The 16,453-nt window shown below is 41.6% G+C and overlaps 1 protein-coding gene across 1 annotated transcript in view; it reads right to left on the bottom strand.

The window, feature by feature from the left end:
- The window catches only part of PIWIL3 (piwi like RNA-mediated gene silencing 3), a 50,181-nt gene that overhangs the window by 25,517 nt on the left and 8,211 nt on the right, over positions 1-16,453 (bottom strand). The window contains exons 8-11 of the mRNA XM_032256600.1: positions 12,591-12,702; positions 7,608-7,734; positions 7,320-7,437; positions 6,816-6,927 (exon numbers count right to left, since the gene is read on the bottom strand). Coding sequence (XP_032112491.1) covers positions 6,816-6,927; positions 7,320-7,437; positions 7,608-7,734; positions 12,591-12,702 — 469 coding nt within the window. The remainder of the gene's footprint in view (positions 1-6,815; positions 6,928-7,319; positions 7,438-7,607; positions 7,735-12,590; positions 12,703-16,453) is intronic.

The following is a 16,453-nucleotide window of genomic DNA, read 5'->3' as shown; positions in this document are numbered from 1 at the left end:
TACCATTGGATCTAGCCATCCCACTACTAATTATCTACCCAGAGGAAAATAAGTATATGAAAAAGATACTTGCACATACAAGTTTATAGCAGCACAATTTGCAATCACAAAAATATAGAACTATCCCAAATGTCCAGTCAATGAGTAGATAAAGAAAATGTGGTGTCGATTCATACCATGGAATACTACTCAGCCATGAAAAGGGTTTGCAGCAGCCTGGATGGAGTTGGAGACTATTATTCTAAATGAAGTAACTCAGGAATGGAAAACCAAACATCATTTCTTCTCACTCATAAGTGGAAGCTAAGCTATGAGGATGTAAATATGTAAGAATGATGCAATGGACTTTGGATATTGGGGGGCAGGTGGGAGGGGCGAGTGATAAAACACTAAACGTTGGATACAGTGTACACAGCTCAGGTGATCGGTGTATGAAAATTACAAATATCACCACTAAATAAATTATCCAAGTCACAAAAGACTTACCTGTTCCACAAAAACCTACTGAAATAAAATTTTTAGAAAAGAAAAATGTTTTAAAAAGCAAAGGACAAGTTTAAAATAGAGTTCATTCATTTTCTTTTTGCTTGTTTGCTTATACAAGCAGTGTTGTTGCCACCTTCAAATAATGGGTTATAAAGCAGGTATTTGCAAGCCTATGGTAACTTCAAAAATACACAGTGGACCCACAAAACAAACAGAAGTTATATCATACTAGAGAAAAATCACCTTCACTAAAAGGAATGCAGGAAAGAAAAGAGGAAGAAAAGACCGACCAGAAAACACATAATAAAATGGCAGGAATAAGTCCTTATTTCTCAATAATATTGAATGCAAGTGGACTAAACTCTCTAATTGAAAGACAGAGTGACTGAATGAAAAAAAAAAAAAAAAAAAGACCCAATCATCTGCTGCTTATAAAAAAAAAAAAAAACACTTCACCTGGCCAGGCTTGGTGACTCACTCCTGCAATCCCAGCACTTTGGGAGGCTGAGACAGGCAGATCATGAAGTCAGGAGATCGAGAGCATCCTGGCTAACATGGTGAAACCCCGTCTCTACTAAAATACAAAAATTAGCTGGGCATGGTGGCGCATACCTGTAATCCCAGCTCTTCGGGAGGCTGAGGCAGGAGAATCACTTGAACCAGAGAGTTGGAGGTTGCAGTGAGCCGAGAATGCGCCACTGCACTCCAACCTGGACGACAGAGTAAGACTCCATCCAAAAAAAAAAAAAAAAAAATTATCCACCAAAAAAGACAAATATAGACTGAAAATAAAGGCATGAAAAAAAAACCACAAACAGAACAGGAATAGCTATACTTAGACAAAATAGATTTCAAGACAAAAACTATGAGACAAAGGTCACTATGTAACAATAAAGGGGTCAATTCAGCTAGAGGATGTGACAATTGTAAATATACCTGCACCCAACACTGGAGTACCCAGATATATAAAACTATTATTAGAGCTAAAGAGATAGGCCCCAAAACGGTAATAGCTGGAGACTTTAACACCCCACTTTCAGCACTGGACAGATCTTTCAGACAAAAGGAAACGCTGGCCTTAACCTGCACTATACACCAAGGGAACATCACATTTGCAGAACGTTTCAGCCAACAGCTGCACAATGAACATTCTTTTCATCAGGACATGGGTCATTCAAGGATAGATCAAAAAAATGTCAAAACATTCAAGAGATGAACAACATAAAGCATCTTCTCTGATCACAATGAAATAAAACTAGAAATCAAAAACAAGAAGAATTTTGGAAACTATACAAACACATGGAAACTAAACAATATGCTCTTGAATGACCAGTGGGTCAAATTAAGGAAATTGAGTCTTTTCTTGAGACAAACAATAATGAAAACATGACATAACAAAACCTCTGGGATACAGTGAAAGCAGTACTAGGAGGGAAGTTTATAGCTACAAGTGCCTGCATCAAAAGAGCAAAACTTCAAACAACCTAACGATGCAGCTTAAAGAATGAGAAACGTGGCCGGGCGCGGTGGCTCACGCCTGCAAGCCTAGCACTTTTCGGGGCCAAGGCAGGTGGATTGCCTGAGCTCAGGAGTTCAAGACCAGCCTGGGCAACATGGCGAAACGCCGTCTCTACTAAAATACAAAAAATTAGCCAGGCATGGCAGCGTGCGCCTGTAATCCCAGCTACCTGGGAGGCTGAGGCAGGAGAATTGCTAGAACCTGGGAGGCAGAGGTTGCCATGAGCCGAGATGGTGCCACTGCACTCCAGCTTGGGTGACAGAGTGAGACTCTGTCTCAAAAAATAAAAATAAAAATAAAAAATAGAATTAGAAATGCAACGCCAGGTGTGGTGTCTCACACCTGTAATCCCAGCACTTTGGGAGGCTGGGACAGGCAGATCACTTGAGGTCAGATCACTTGAGGCAAACTGGCCAACATGGCAAAATCCCAGGTGTGGTGGCATGGACCTGTAGTCCCAGCTACTGGGGAGACTGAGGCACAAGGATTGCTTAAACCAGGGAGGCAGAGGTTTCAGTGAGCCAGAATCACCCCACTACACTCCAGCCTGGGCAATAGAGTAAGACTGTCTCAAAAAAAAAAAATTTAAAAGAAAATATAAAGGATTAATGAAACAAAAAGTTGGTTTTTTGAAAAGATAAAACAGACAAATCTTCAGCCAGACTAAAAAAAAAAAAAAAAAAAAAAAAAAAAAAAAAAGATCCAAATAAGTGAAATCAGACATGAAAATGGAGACATTCCAACCAATAGTGTAGAAATGTAAAGGATTACTCCTGGCTACTATGAGCAACTATACGCCAGTAAATTAGAAAATCTAGAAGAAATGGAAAAATTCCTAGACATATACAACCTACCAAGATCGACCCATGAGGAAATCCAAAACCTGAACAGACCAATACCAAGTAATAAGATGAAAGACGTAATAAAAAGTCTCCCAAAGAAAAGCCCAGGACCTGATGGCTTCATTGCTGAATTCTGCCAAACATTTAAAGAAGAACTAATACCAATCCTACTTCTATTCCAAAAAATAGAGGCAGAGGGAACACTTCCAAGTCATTTCATGAAGTATTGCCCTGACACTAAAACCAAAGACACATCAAAAAAAGCAAACTACAGGCCAGTATCTCCAATGAACACAGATACAAAAAGTCTTCAACAAAATACGAGCAAACCAAATTTACTAACACACTAAAGCAGTTCATGATGACCAAGTGGGATTTATCCCAGGGATTCCAGGATGGTTCTATGTAGGCAAATCAACGCGATCCATCAACAGAATGAGGGACTAACTCATATGATCATTTCAACTGATGCTGAGCAGCATTTATTAAAATTCAATATCCCTTCATGATTAAAAACCCTCAAAAACTGGGTATAGGATGAACATATTTCAACATAATAAAAGCCATATACAATAGACCCACAGCTAGTATCATACTGAAGGGAAAAACACTGAAAACCTTTTCTTTGAGATCTGGAACACAAGGGTGCCCCCTGTCACCATTGTTATTCAGCATAGTACTGGAAGTCTAGCTAGAGCCATCAGACAAAAGATCAAGGTAATCCAAATTGTAAAGATATCTTATATTTGGAAAAATCTTTAGACTCAAAAAAAAAAAAAAAAGAAAAAAAACCATAGAACTGATACATTTAGTAAAGTTCCAGGATACAAAAATCAACATACAAAAATCAGTAGCATCTTTTTTTTTTTTTTTTGAGACAGAGTCTTGCTCTATTACCAGGCTGGAGTGTAGTGGCATGATCCCGGCTCACTGCAACTTCTGTTTTCTGGTTTCAAGCAATTCTCCTGCCTCAGCCCCCTAAGTAGCTGGGACAACAGGCACGCACCACCACGCCCGGCTAATTTTTTGTACTTTTAGTAGAGACAGGGTTTCACCATGTTCGCCAGGATGGTCTCGATCTCTTGACCTCGTGATCCACCTACCTCGGCCTCCCAAAGTGCTGAGATTACAGGTGTGAGCCACCCCACCCGGCCAGTAGCACTTCTATTCAACAGTGAATAATCTGAAAAAGAATCCCACTTACAATAGATACAAATAAAATACCTGTGAATTAACCTAATCAAATTAGTGGAAGATCTCTACAATTAAAACTATAAAACACTGATGCAAGAAATTGAAGGGGCCACACACAAAAATGAAGATATTCCATGTTTATGAATTAGAAGAATCAATATCATTAAAATGTCCATACTATCCAAAGCAATCCTTATCAAAATACCAATGGCATTCTTTATAAAAACAAACAAAAAATAAGTAAACTATCCTAAAACTTCTTTTAAAACCAAAAGACCCAGGATTGCCAAAGTTATCCTAAGCAAAAAGAACAAAACTCGAAAAATCCCATTACCTGACTTCAAATTATACTACATAGCTATAGTAACTAAAATGACATAGTACTGGCATAAAAACACATATAGATCAGTGGATCAGAAATAGAGAACTTAAAACTAAATCTATACATCTACTGTGAATCCATTTTTGACAAAGGAGCCAAGAACATACACTGGGGAAAGAACAGTCTCTTCGATAAATGGTGCTGGGAAAACCGGATATCCATATGCACGAGAATGAAATTAGATCCCTCTCTCTCACCATATATTTTTCAAAATTTAAATGGCTTGAAGACATAAATCTAAGACCTCACACTATGAAACTACTACAAGAAAATATTGGGGCAACTCTCCAGGACATTAGAATGAGCAAAGATTTCTTGCACAATACCACGAAAGCACAGGCAGCCGAAGCAAAAATGGATACGTGGGATCACCTCAAGTTAAACCAAAGAAAACGTAGCAAAGGAAACAAAGTAAAGAGACAACTCACAGAATGGGAGAAAATATTTGCAAACCAACTGTCTGACAGGGGATTAATAACCAAAATCTAAGGAAAGCAAACAACTTTATAGGGGAAAAATAATCCAGTTAAGAATAGACAGGTCGGGCACGGTGGCTCACACCTGTAATCCCGGCACTTTGGGAGGCCAAAGCGGGCAGATGATGAGCTCAAGAGATCGAGACCATCCTGGCCAACATGGTGAAATCCCGTCTCTACTAAAAAATACAAAAATTAGCTGGGCGTGGTGGCGTGTGCCTGTAGTCCCAGCTACTCAGAAGGCTGAGGCAGGAGAATTGCTTGAACCCGGGAGGCGGAGGTTGCGGTGAGCTGAGATCACTCCACTCCAGCCTGGCGCCTGGTGACAAAGTGAGACTGTCTCAAAAAAAAAAAAAAAAAAAAAAATAGACAAAGGGTTTGAATAGACATATCTGAAGACATACAAATAGCAAACAGGCATATGAAAAAGTGTTCATATCAACGATCAGAGAAACGCAAATCACACAATGAGCTATCATCTCACCCCAGTTCAAATGGCTTTTATCCCTGACAGGCAATAACAAATGTTGGTAAGGATGTGGAGAAACAGGAGCCCTCATACACCATTGGTGGGAATGTCAATTACTATAACCACTATGGAGAACAGTTTGGAGGTTCCTCAAAACACTAAAAATAGAGCTAACATGGGCTGGGCGTGGTGGCTCACACCTGTAATCCCAGCACTTTGGGAGGTCAGGAGTTCAAGACCAGCCTGACCAATATGATGAAACCTCATCTCTACTAAAAAATATAAAAATTAGCCAGGCATGGTGGCATGCATCTATAATCCCAGCTACACGGGAGGCTGAGACAGGAGAATTGCTTGAACCCGGGAGGCGGAGGTTGCAGTGAGCCAAGATCATGCCATTGCACTCCAGCCTGGGCAATAAGAGCAAAACTCTGTCCCAAAACAAAACAAAACAAAACAGAGCTAACATAGGATCCAGCAATCTCACTCCTAGGCACAGATCCAAAATAAAGGAAATTAGGATATTGGAGATACCTGCACTTCCGTGTTTATTGCATCGCCGTTTACAATAACCAAGATTTGGAAGCAACCGTAACGTCCAACGGATAAAGAAAATGTGGAGTACTATTCAGCCATAAAAACCAACGAGACTCTGTCATTTGCAACGAGGCTTGAACTGGAGGTCACTGTGTTAAATGAAATTAGCCAGACACAGAAAAATGAACTTTGCATTTCTCACTTATTTGTGGGATCTAAAAGCTTTTTTAAAAAATTGAACTCATGGAGATAGAGTAGGATGGTTAAAGAGTCTCGGAAGGGTAGTGGGAGTTGGAGGGGACGTGGGGATAGTTAATGGGTACAAAAAATAGAAGAAATGAGTAAGAATAGTCTCTGCGAGCACAAGAGGGTGAGTCAAGTCAAAAATAATTTAATTGTGCATTTTAAAAAAGCTAAAAATATCATCGGATCATTTGTAACACGAAGGGCAAATGCGTGAGGGGATAGACACCCCACTTACCCTGATGTGATTATGCATTGCACACCTGTATCAAAATACCACCTGTAACCCATAAATATATATACCCACTATGTACCCACAAAAACTAAAGATAACAAAATTGAAATAAAGCGTCTTTTTTTTTTTTTTTTTAAACATAGGTTAGTGAATTACTTGATTCTAGGTACTTGACTCTTAAGGATATATTGAAAAATGGATCTTACAAATGCCATGAGCAAATATCCAGAATATTAACTAGACAGACATAATACAGAGCTTAGTATGTACCAAGCGCCTTACATGCATTCTTAGTGTTTATTCTCTCAATGCAGAAAGAATGAGCAGTCTGAAAAGAGAACAGCAGTCACAATCATTAATGAGACTCAGTTCCTTTCTGCAGTACTCTTCATTTGACCCGACCATGACATGATGATTTTGAAATTGTCTTACCATTCTTCTGCCTTGAAAGATGTTTGCATTGCTCAAAACTCTTCCCTGGAGGGACAAAAGGTTGCTATCCAATTTGAAATCCCAGAGTCGAAGTAATGCTTGCGCTCTTTCCCTGAAAATTAAAACATTGCCAAAATGATTAAACCAAGTAAGACACGCAAAAGCAGTTAGCCACTGGTGCAAGGCAATTTCTTTCCGTTCCAAGGTTCATGATCGCTTGTCCACAGCATTGAGACGCAGCAGTTCCTTCCCTGATGCTCTGAAATCTTATTTTTGCTCTCATAGGCATAAAGGTCTTAGAGTCGTTCGATTTCATTCTTCCCCATCTGACCTCCTAAACTTGCAATGACAGAAAAACCAGAATTGCCCCCCGACAACAACAAAATTCTTCCCAATTGTCACTTGCTAACAGAAGAATCTGAGACGCCAGAGTGTACACAAGCACCCGCTTCGGCGCAACACTATGCACGTGCACCCACAAACAGCCAGAAAGGCAGCACTTACTCTTTCATGCTTTTCATGAATCCTTTTAATGAATTATGCCTTTTCTCTGGACTCAGTTTTGTTTTTTCAGCCAAGTGTTTCATACTGGTATAATCCTTACGTATTTCATCTGTTAGACCTTAAAAAAAAAATCCAAAAGACACAGCTGAACAAGCATGAATTTGAGTGAGGACTGAATTACGATAGCTGGAAGAACTACCACCAGAGACACACTTTGAATTCCCCGAAAGGCCTGCACAAAGTCATAATCATACCTGACTTTAAAGAGGGGCGGTGAGTTGCCAATACCTGTCATGTAGCACAGCTGAGGAATCAGCAGGATAGGCTCACGTTGTGTATCCGTTTGACCCTTTTTCCATCTGCCCTGGCTGATCAGAAGTGGCTGTTTCATCGCAGTGATGATTTCTTTATGTTGCTGCTCAACAAGAGACCGGCATGACCATCAGCGAAACATTCGAAACGCCACATAGAGGTTCAGAAATGCATAGGTGGGACTGCGAGTGAAGGGCCAGAGGCGTGCTGGCGATGTTTCCGCAAGTTGAATAGCGTACTATGAACACTCTCAAAATTCTCTCACCTTTGATAGGCCAGGGGTCTTTTTCTCTTGTGACCGTACTTGGCAAAGACAGGACTCCCACGAAACAGGACACTGGAGTGGTCAAGCCACTCTAACATTGTATATGAGCATGGGTGAGACAGTATCTGTTGTTCTCACTGCAGTCTTGCCTTTAAAACTCCCAGAGCACACTGAAAACTGTCAAGAGGACCACCCCCACGCCCCACCACCCAACCTAATGAGATGGATAATTACAGATCTGTTCGTAATGCTCTTCCTGCATAGTCTCTCCCTAAGCTCTTCGTCCCTGATTCTATTCTAGTAGGAAAAGACATTTGCAAAGACAAAGAAGTTTCTATACTGATGCTGCAATTCTTTTTTTTTTTTTTTTTTTTTGGAGACAGAGTTTTGCTCTTGTTGCCCAGGCTGGAGTGCAATGGTGTGATCTTGGCTCACCACAACCTCTGCCTCCCGGGTTGAAGCGATTCTCCTGCCTCAGCCTCCCAAGCAGCTGGGACTACAGGCACACGCCACCATGCCCAGCTAATTTATTTATTTATTTATTTTAGTACAGATGGGATTTCACCACGTTGACCAGGATGGTCTCGATCTCTTGACCTCGTGATCCGCCTGCCTCAGCCTCCCAAAGTGCTGGGGTTACAGGCCGTGAGCCACCATGCCCAGCCACTGATACTGCAATTCTTAAAGTTCCTTTCCTCTCCAGGAAAAGTAATTCTTCACAGGTCCTTCCATGTTACTCATGAACAAGGCCCTTGCTAATGACAGCTTCATCACATGAGTTCTGGCATCAGGAGTCTTTTAAAGTATCTGGGAACGTCAAAGGAGTTGTCACGCAAAAAACACAACTTAAAATCCAGTGTTTATAGCTCTGTTCTTGATCTGGGCTACTACTTTCAATTCTTACAACATTGCTACGGTTATGTATTTTATCCTTAACCTGGTCTGTGGTTATTTAAAAGGTAGCTTGGATTCACCCATACACCTATCCTAGAGCCTTCTTACGGTAGGAACTAATGTGGGTACATAGGTGTGTGGAAGAATCATGGCACCATTTCAGGACCTCTTACCACTCCTACCACCCAGTTTATCAAGGCTCTTCGATACACTGCTCTTCCTATAGGGAGATCTGGAAGCCATACTTCTCATTTCTCATAGCTTTCATGTGATATCCTAATAAGATCCCTTACCACATCAGCTTCTATACCTAAAATGTTATTTCTGGCTGAACACAGTGGCTTGCAAGGAGGATCGCTTGAGTCCAGGAGGTAGAGGGTGCAGTGAGCCATGTTCACACCACTGCACTCCCGCCTAGCAACAGAGCCAGAGCCTGTCTCAAAAAGTTATGTCTGGGCCAGGCGCGATGGCTCACTCCTGTAATCCCAGCACTTTGGGAGGCTGAGGAGGGCAGATCACGAGGTCAAGAGATCAAGACCATCCTGGCCAACATGGTGAAACCCCGTCTCTACTAAAAATACAAAAAAATTAGCTGGGCATGGTGGCATGCTCCTGTAGTCCCAGCTACCCAGGAGGCTGAGGCAGGAGAATTGCTTGAACCCGGGAGTTGGAGGTTGCAGTGAGCTTAGATTGCACCACTGCACTCCAGCCTGACACCTGGTGACAGAGCAAGACTCTGTCTCAAAAAGAAAAAAAAAAAAAGTTAATGTCTGTTGTTTCTATCATTAAACCTCTTGAAAGCCAGGACTGAACTTCTCTTCTAATGACTCATCTATGAATTCTGTCATTTTTTTAACCCTGACCTCATGATGACACTAAATGTAAGCTGTCACTTATTAAATTCCCACTAGGGCAGGCCAAGACTACCCCTAATTTTGTCAGATATTTCAGCCCATCTGTTTTATTCAACTAGATTTGCTGAAATCATTTTCTTATCTTCATTTACATCCAACACTCCTACTCACCAACACACGCCAGGAAAGCAGTTTTCCTTCCGATGCCAAATTCTCTCAAGTTATTACTAACCTCACTGTTCTGTGATCCCAACATACAGTGAATTGACTCTTGCAACCTGTATTTCAGTCCATACTTCATGCCTCTGCTCACTATCCTCTTTCTCCCTGATCTACAGATGCTCACTTCTGACACTTACAAATCAGCTTCTCAAAGAGGCTTTCCACAACCACCCCAAGTAAGTAGCCACCAGATTCCCTCCATGATATTCCCAATTTTAATCATCTGCCTGTCCCTTGGGACTATCAGAATCATCTTCTGTTTGTCACCTCTGCCTACCATGAGGATGTATGGTCTTTGAGATCAGATGGCTGTATGCCTAGGATACAGTATAGGCATTCCCTAAATGCTTTTGGGTTCGAATGAACAAGCTCTAAGTGTGGTACATGAATAAGGACAACTTCATAATTGAAGCATCTCCTGGCAGGGCATGGTGGCTCATGCCTGTAATCCCAGCACTTTGGGAGGCTGAGGTGGGTGGATCATGAGGTCAGAAGATCGAGATCATCGTGGCCATGGTGAAACCCCATCTCTACTAAAATACAAACGATTAGCCAGGCACAATGGCACATGCCTGTAGTCCCAGCTACTCAGGAGACCGAGACGGGGAATCGCTTGAACCTGGGAGATGGAGGTTGCAGTGAGCCGAGATCGAGCCACTGCAATCCAGCCTGGCGACAAAGCAAGAGAGTGTGAGTGTGTGTGAGTGTATGTGTGTATATACATATATGGCATCTCCTCAGGGAGATCAGAGTGCTGTGTTCCCTCAAAGGTTCTGCGAAAAGAAAATCAATCTTGGGACCCCAAAGGGAAAAGTCAAGCTGGCAATTGCATTAGGCAAATCTGCCTCCCACTTTATTCCTACATAAGACAGCTACAAAGATTAAAAAAGAAAAAGCCACATATCTCCTTCACAATTGGCCCACAAGGAAATTCCCTGTGGGCCCTAAGAATTGTTGAATTTTACCCTGGCAGTGTAAATTGATAGCTGATCTTCACAGGCGGGGACAGAAAGACAGAACTCCCAGTCACCCTTCTGAGACAGATGTGTATCTGATTGCTTCTTCTGCCCTACTGTTTATGTAAAAATGCAGATTCACTGAGCTAGACTAAGGCATAAATGACTATTCCTCTACCCCTCTCTCACAGTAAATTTTGTATGCAATGAAAGGCTGACCAGAGACTCAAAAGAATGCAGCCTTCTCTCTTATTTACCTATGACCTGGAAGCCTTCCTTCCCACCCTGACACACACACGGCTCCACTTAGAGCTGTCCTGCCTTTCTGGACCAAACCACTGTACATCTTACATATGTTGATAGATGTCTCATGTCTCCTGTGTAAAGCCAAGCCATACCCCGACCACCTTGAGCACGTCCTCAGGACCTCCTGAAGCTATTCCTGAGTGCAACTTAAACCTGGGCAAAATAAGCTTTCTAAGTTGATTGAGACCTGTCTTAGCTACTTAGAACCGTGAACCGAGACTATGTTTGAGGTTTTAATATAAAAATACAAGCTGTTTTCTATCATTCATCTGTAAGTTGCTTCCAGTTGCTACAAATGTCTGAAACGGGTTTAGTAATGTTTCTTTCACCTGCCAAAGCTAGAAAGATCGACTGCATCAACTGGCACATCTTATTTAGTCTATTTCTTTGTGAATGCTCAGGTTGAGGAATCCATGCCTTAGGAGATTAGCATGTAACTGACATTATTTTCCACGTTGATCATTTTTATCTTTTGGACTGAGTTCTACAGGGCTGAGATTTCTAGATAAGTAACATTTTCTTACGTGAATTATTACCATATTTTCTACCGAACAATCCAGCCACATTTTAAAAACTACAATAGCAGGCCGGGTGCAGTGGCTCATGCCTGTAAACCCAGCACTTTGGGAGGACAAGGCAGGTGGATCACCTGAGGTCAGGAGTTCGAGACCACCCTGACCAATATGGTAAAACCCCGTCTCCACTAAAAATGTGAAAATTAGCTGGGCATGGTGGTGGGTTCCTGTAGTTCCAGCTACTTGGGAGGCTGAGACAAGAGAATTGCTTGAACCCGGGAGGTGGAGGTTGCAGTGAGCCGAGATCATGCCACTGTACTCCAGCCTGGGCGACGGAGCAAGACTCCAACTCAAGAAAGAAAAAGGGAAAAAAAAAAAAAAAAAAGACTATGATAGGCCTGGCACAGTGGCTCACGCCTGTAATCCCAGCACTTTGGGAAGCTGAGGTGGGCAGATCATGAGGTCAGGAGTTCAAGACCAGCCTAGCCAACATGGTGAAACCCCACCTCTACTAAAAATATAAAAGTTAGCTGGGCATGTTGGTACACGCCGGTAATGCCAGCTACTTGGGAGGCTGAACGCAGGAGAATTGCTTGAACCAGGACCCGGAAAGTGGAGGTTGCAGTGAGCCAAGATCATACCAGCGTACTCCAGCCTGGGCTACAGAGCAAGACTCCACCTCAAAAAAGAAAAAGACTATGATAGTAGCCACTGTTAAGACTGAAAGAAGGGAAAGAAGGGGTCACACTGAAGCCATTCTAGTTATGTGACATTATCCTATATACAAGGCACTTAGATGCGTGGATAATAGAGAAGTCAAGCTATAATTAATCCCCTAAAAGAAAAATATGTTTACATGACAAATATGTTCGAGTATCTAAATAAGACAAACTTAAACACATGATGGCTTACAATTTAAATATATTTAAAGAAATACAGTGTCATACCTGCTTGTAGTAGTCTATATAGGTGATTTTGGTACCGTCTGATTTGTTAAATGTGTCGTCAGGATTCTGCTTCCAATCAATACCATCTACTCTGTAGGTCCTGTTGTTGTATCTATGAGATTACCATATGGTATTATATCTGACTTTTTCATTGCATGGAACCATCAACACAGAAAATAAGGCATTTTTAGTCTTGCAAGGAATTGCAGGATATATTAGATTTACTAAAATGTAATTCACGGCCGGGCGCGGTGGCTCATGCCTGTAATCCCAGCACTTTGGGAGGCTGAGGTGGGCAGATCACGAGGTCAAGAGATCGAGACCATCCTGGCCAACATGGTGAAACCCCATCTCTACTAAAATACAAAAAAATTAGCTGTGCGTGGTGGCACGCGCCTGTAATCCTAGCTACTGGGGAGGCTGAGGCAGGAGAATTGCTTGAACCCAGGAGGCGGAGGTTGCAGTGAGCCGAGGTCACGCCACCGCACTCCAGCCTGGCGCCTGGTGACGGAGTGAGACTCTGTCTCAAAAAAACAAAAAAAAGATGTAATTCACATACTATACAACTCGCTCATCTGAGCATACGATCACCTGGTTTTTACTACAGCCACAGAGACGTGTAATCATCAAGACAATCAAAGAAACATAACCATAAGCGGTCACTTCCCATTTTAGCCTAATCCACCAGCCTTCAGGTAACCACTGGTCTACTTCCTGTCTCAACACATTTACTCATTCATTTCATGTAAACTGAGTCATAGAGCGTCTGTTCTTTCCCAACTGGCTTCTTTCACTTAGCATTGTGTTTAAGATTCATCCATACTGTAGTATGTCTTGGCACTTACTTCCTTTCCATTTCTGATAATATTCTATTGTAGGATATCCCGCCTTTTGTTTATCCATTCACGAGCTAGACATTATGGTTGTATATACTTTTGGTTACCATGAATAAGGTTTCAAACATTTATGTGACGATTTTAGTGACTATGCTCAAACAAGAACTTAAACTCTTGCGTGTTTAAGTAGGAGTAAAATTTCTGGGTCATATACATAGGAGTTAAAAAGGAATTATTTAGGTGGCTAATAAAAGTTCTCAGTAGAATTTTCTCTTAATAAAACAGCCCCCAAATAATCTTTTCTAACAAAAAGTAGCCCGAAAAAATCAAACTGCAATCATAGACAAGCAAGCTGGAAGCTGGCATAGTTGAATGGCAGCAGCTATGCCAGAAGCCAGGTATATCCAACATGGAGGTTTCCTCTTCCCTTCTCTTTGTGGCCATGTATGCAGGTGTTAAGGTGCCAGCCAGGTGGAAACCGCATCTGCATAATAAAGGATTAGGGTGGGATGACCAGCCTCTTCACAAGCTATGTAAAGGGCACACCTGGTCCAATCAACCCTTTGGGCGCTATGCAAATCAGACACCACCTCCTCAAGCCCCTCCATAAAACCAAACTCATCCCTCTGCAAAGAGGAAGATCCATTCAGAACGCCCATCTCCCTACAAGGGGGAGCTTTTCTCTTCTTTCAGCTACTCAACTTTCTGCTCCTAAACCCATACCTCATGGGTCTGCATCTTTGTTTTCCTTACTGTGGGACAACGAACCTTGTGTATTTCCCCAAATGACACCACTTCAGTAATACATATCTTTAGCATTTTAAGAAAGTGCCAGACTGTTTTCCAAAGAAGCCATACCATTTAATATTCCTACAAGCAGCATAGGAGGGTTGCTTCTGATCTTTCCACATCCTTATCAACACTTGTCAATATCTGTCTAATTTTAACCATCCTAGTGGGTATGAAATGATCTCATTGTGGTTTTCACTTGCATTTCCATGACGGTTACTGATGCTGAACATTTTCATGCATCTATTGGCCATTTGTATATTTTGTTTAAAGAAATATATCTGGAGAAATATCTAACTGATCTTTTGTCCATTTTAAAAATTATGTTGTTTCTCAAGTGTCGTTTGTATAAATAACCTGCATCTAGAACATACAATTTGCAAACATTTTCCCTTTTTCCAGTTGTGTTTTCACAATTTTGATAGCATACTTTGAACAAAAGTTTTTAAGTTGGTGAAGCCCAACGTATGTTTCTTTTGTCATTATTTCGGCTTTGAGTGGCTTATCTAAGGTTTTGCCTAGCTCAAAGTCAAAAAGATTGAGTCCTCTATTTCCCCACCCCCCCATTTTTTTTGAGATGGAGTTTCACTCTTGCTGCCCAGGCTGGAGTGCAATGGCATGATCTCGGCTCACCACAACCTCCGCCTCCCTGGTTCAAGCAAGCGATTCTCCTGCCTCAGCCTCCTGAGTAGCTGGGATTACAGGCATGCGCCACCATGCCCAGCTAATTTTTCTATTTTTAGTAGAGATGGGGTTTCTCCATGTTGGTCAGGCTGGTCTCGAACTCCCAACCTCAGGTGATCCGTCCACCTCAGCCTCCCAAAGTGCTGAGATTACAGGTGTGAGCCACTGCGCCCAGCCGAGTCCTATATTTTCTAAGAATGTTATGCTTTTAAGTTCTTAAATCTAGGTCTATTGAGTTGGTTGAGTTAAACTGGAATTGTGTGAATTATATAAGAAAGAGGAAGGTGGGATAGTTAGTTGTCCCAGCAACATTATTGAAAAGACTATCCTTTCCTCTATTGAATTACAGGTATTGATCGACTTACCACCTATGCAACTTACAACCATTCGACTTTACGACCACAATCGCTAGCCACAACTGCTCCGCGTTTGGCAGCGCAAACGTTGCCCAGCTGGGCGTACAACAGTGCGGACCAGCTTCCGACAGCACTACCATCTCCGCGTGCACCATTTCAACTGTACATATAGCCTACTCAACATACGACCACATCGTGTTACGACCGGTCCACGGTCCCGACCGTGGTCGTAAGTCGAGCACTAGCTGTACCTTGAGGCACTTGTCAGAAGGTGTTTGGCTAAGTGGAGGTTAACCTTCTGGACTTATTTCATTGGCCTCCGTCTATCTTTAGGCCAACATCACACTACCTTGATTACTAGAGCTTTCTAGTAAGTTTTAAAATTGAGAAGTGTGAGTCCTCCAATTGTGTCCATGTAAGATTGTGTTGGCTAAGGAACTGATTCTTTAAATCCATTATCTTATCAATTTAAGATTTCTGCTGTAGAAAGATTCAAAAGTTTCCTTCAAATGAAAAATTGCTGATGGATTATAACTAAGCACTCATTTTTAAACTAGCTAAATGCCCAGAACGAAGAGGAAAAGGAAAGAAATCTAGATACAGCTTAGTGTTATGTGCAAGGCAGGGTTCAGAACAAATGAACTGGCATTAGGGATTACAAGAGTCGTGAAGTCAGCCAGGCGCGGTGGCTCACGCCTATAATCCCAGCACTTTAGGAGGCCAAGGCAGGGTATCATGAGGCCAATATAGTAAAACCCCATCTCTTAAAAATACAAAAAAATTACCTGGGTGTGGTGGCACATGCCTGTAGTCCCAGCTGGTTGGGAGGCTGAGGCAGGAAGATTGCTTGAGCCCAGGAATTCAATACTGCAGTGACCTATGATTGCGTCACTGTATTCCATCCTGGGAAACAGAGAGATCCTGTCTCAAAAAATTAAAATAAAATAAAATAGAAGGCTTTTTACTGAATCTAAAAGAAGAAGGGATTTCAAGAAAGTGGCAGTGAGCAATGTCAAATATTGCAAGGGAGCTCTGACTAATGGGTGACATGAATGATCTTTCCATCTTTCCTTATTTGAGAAATGAATCTATTTTTATGTTTGTGACATCATCTTAGCATGTTTTGCATAATTTTTTCTATTACTTTAGAATTTGATAAAGTTTTAATTTTTTTTCTCTTTTTCTTTTTTTTTTTTTT

Source organism: Sapajus apella, unplaced genomic scaffold (genome assembly GCF_009761245.1).
Source record: "Sapajus apella isolate SASKATOON/1434 unplaced genomic scaffold, GSC_monkey_1.0 scaffold95, whole genome shotgun sequence".
NCBI lineage: Eukaryota > Metazoa > Chordata > Mammalia > Primates > Cebidae > Sapajus > Sapajus apella.
Note: the sequence above shows the minus strand (reverse complement) of the source record. Positions and strands in the feature narration are given on the sequence as shown.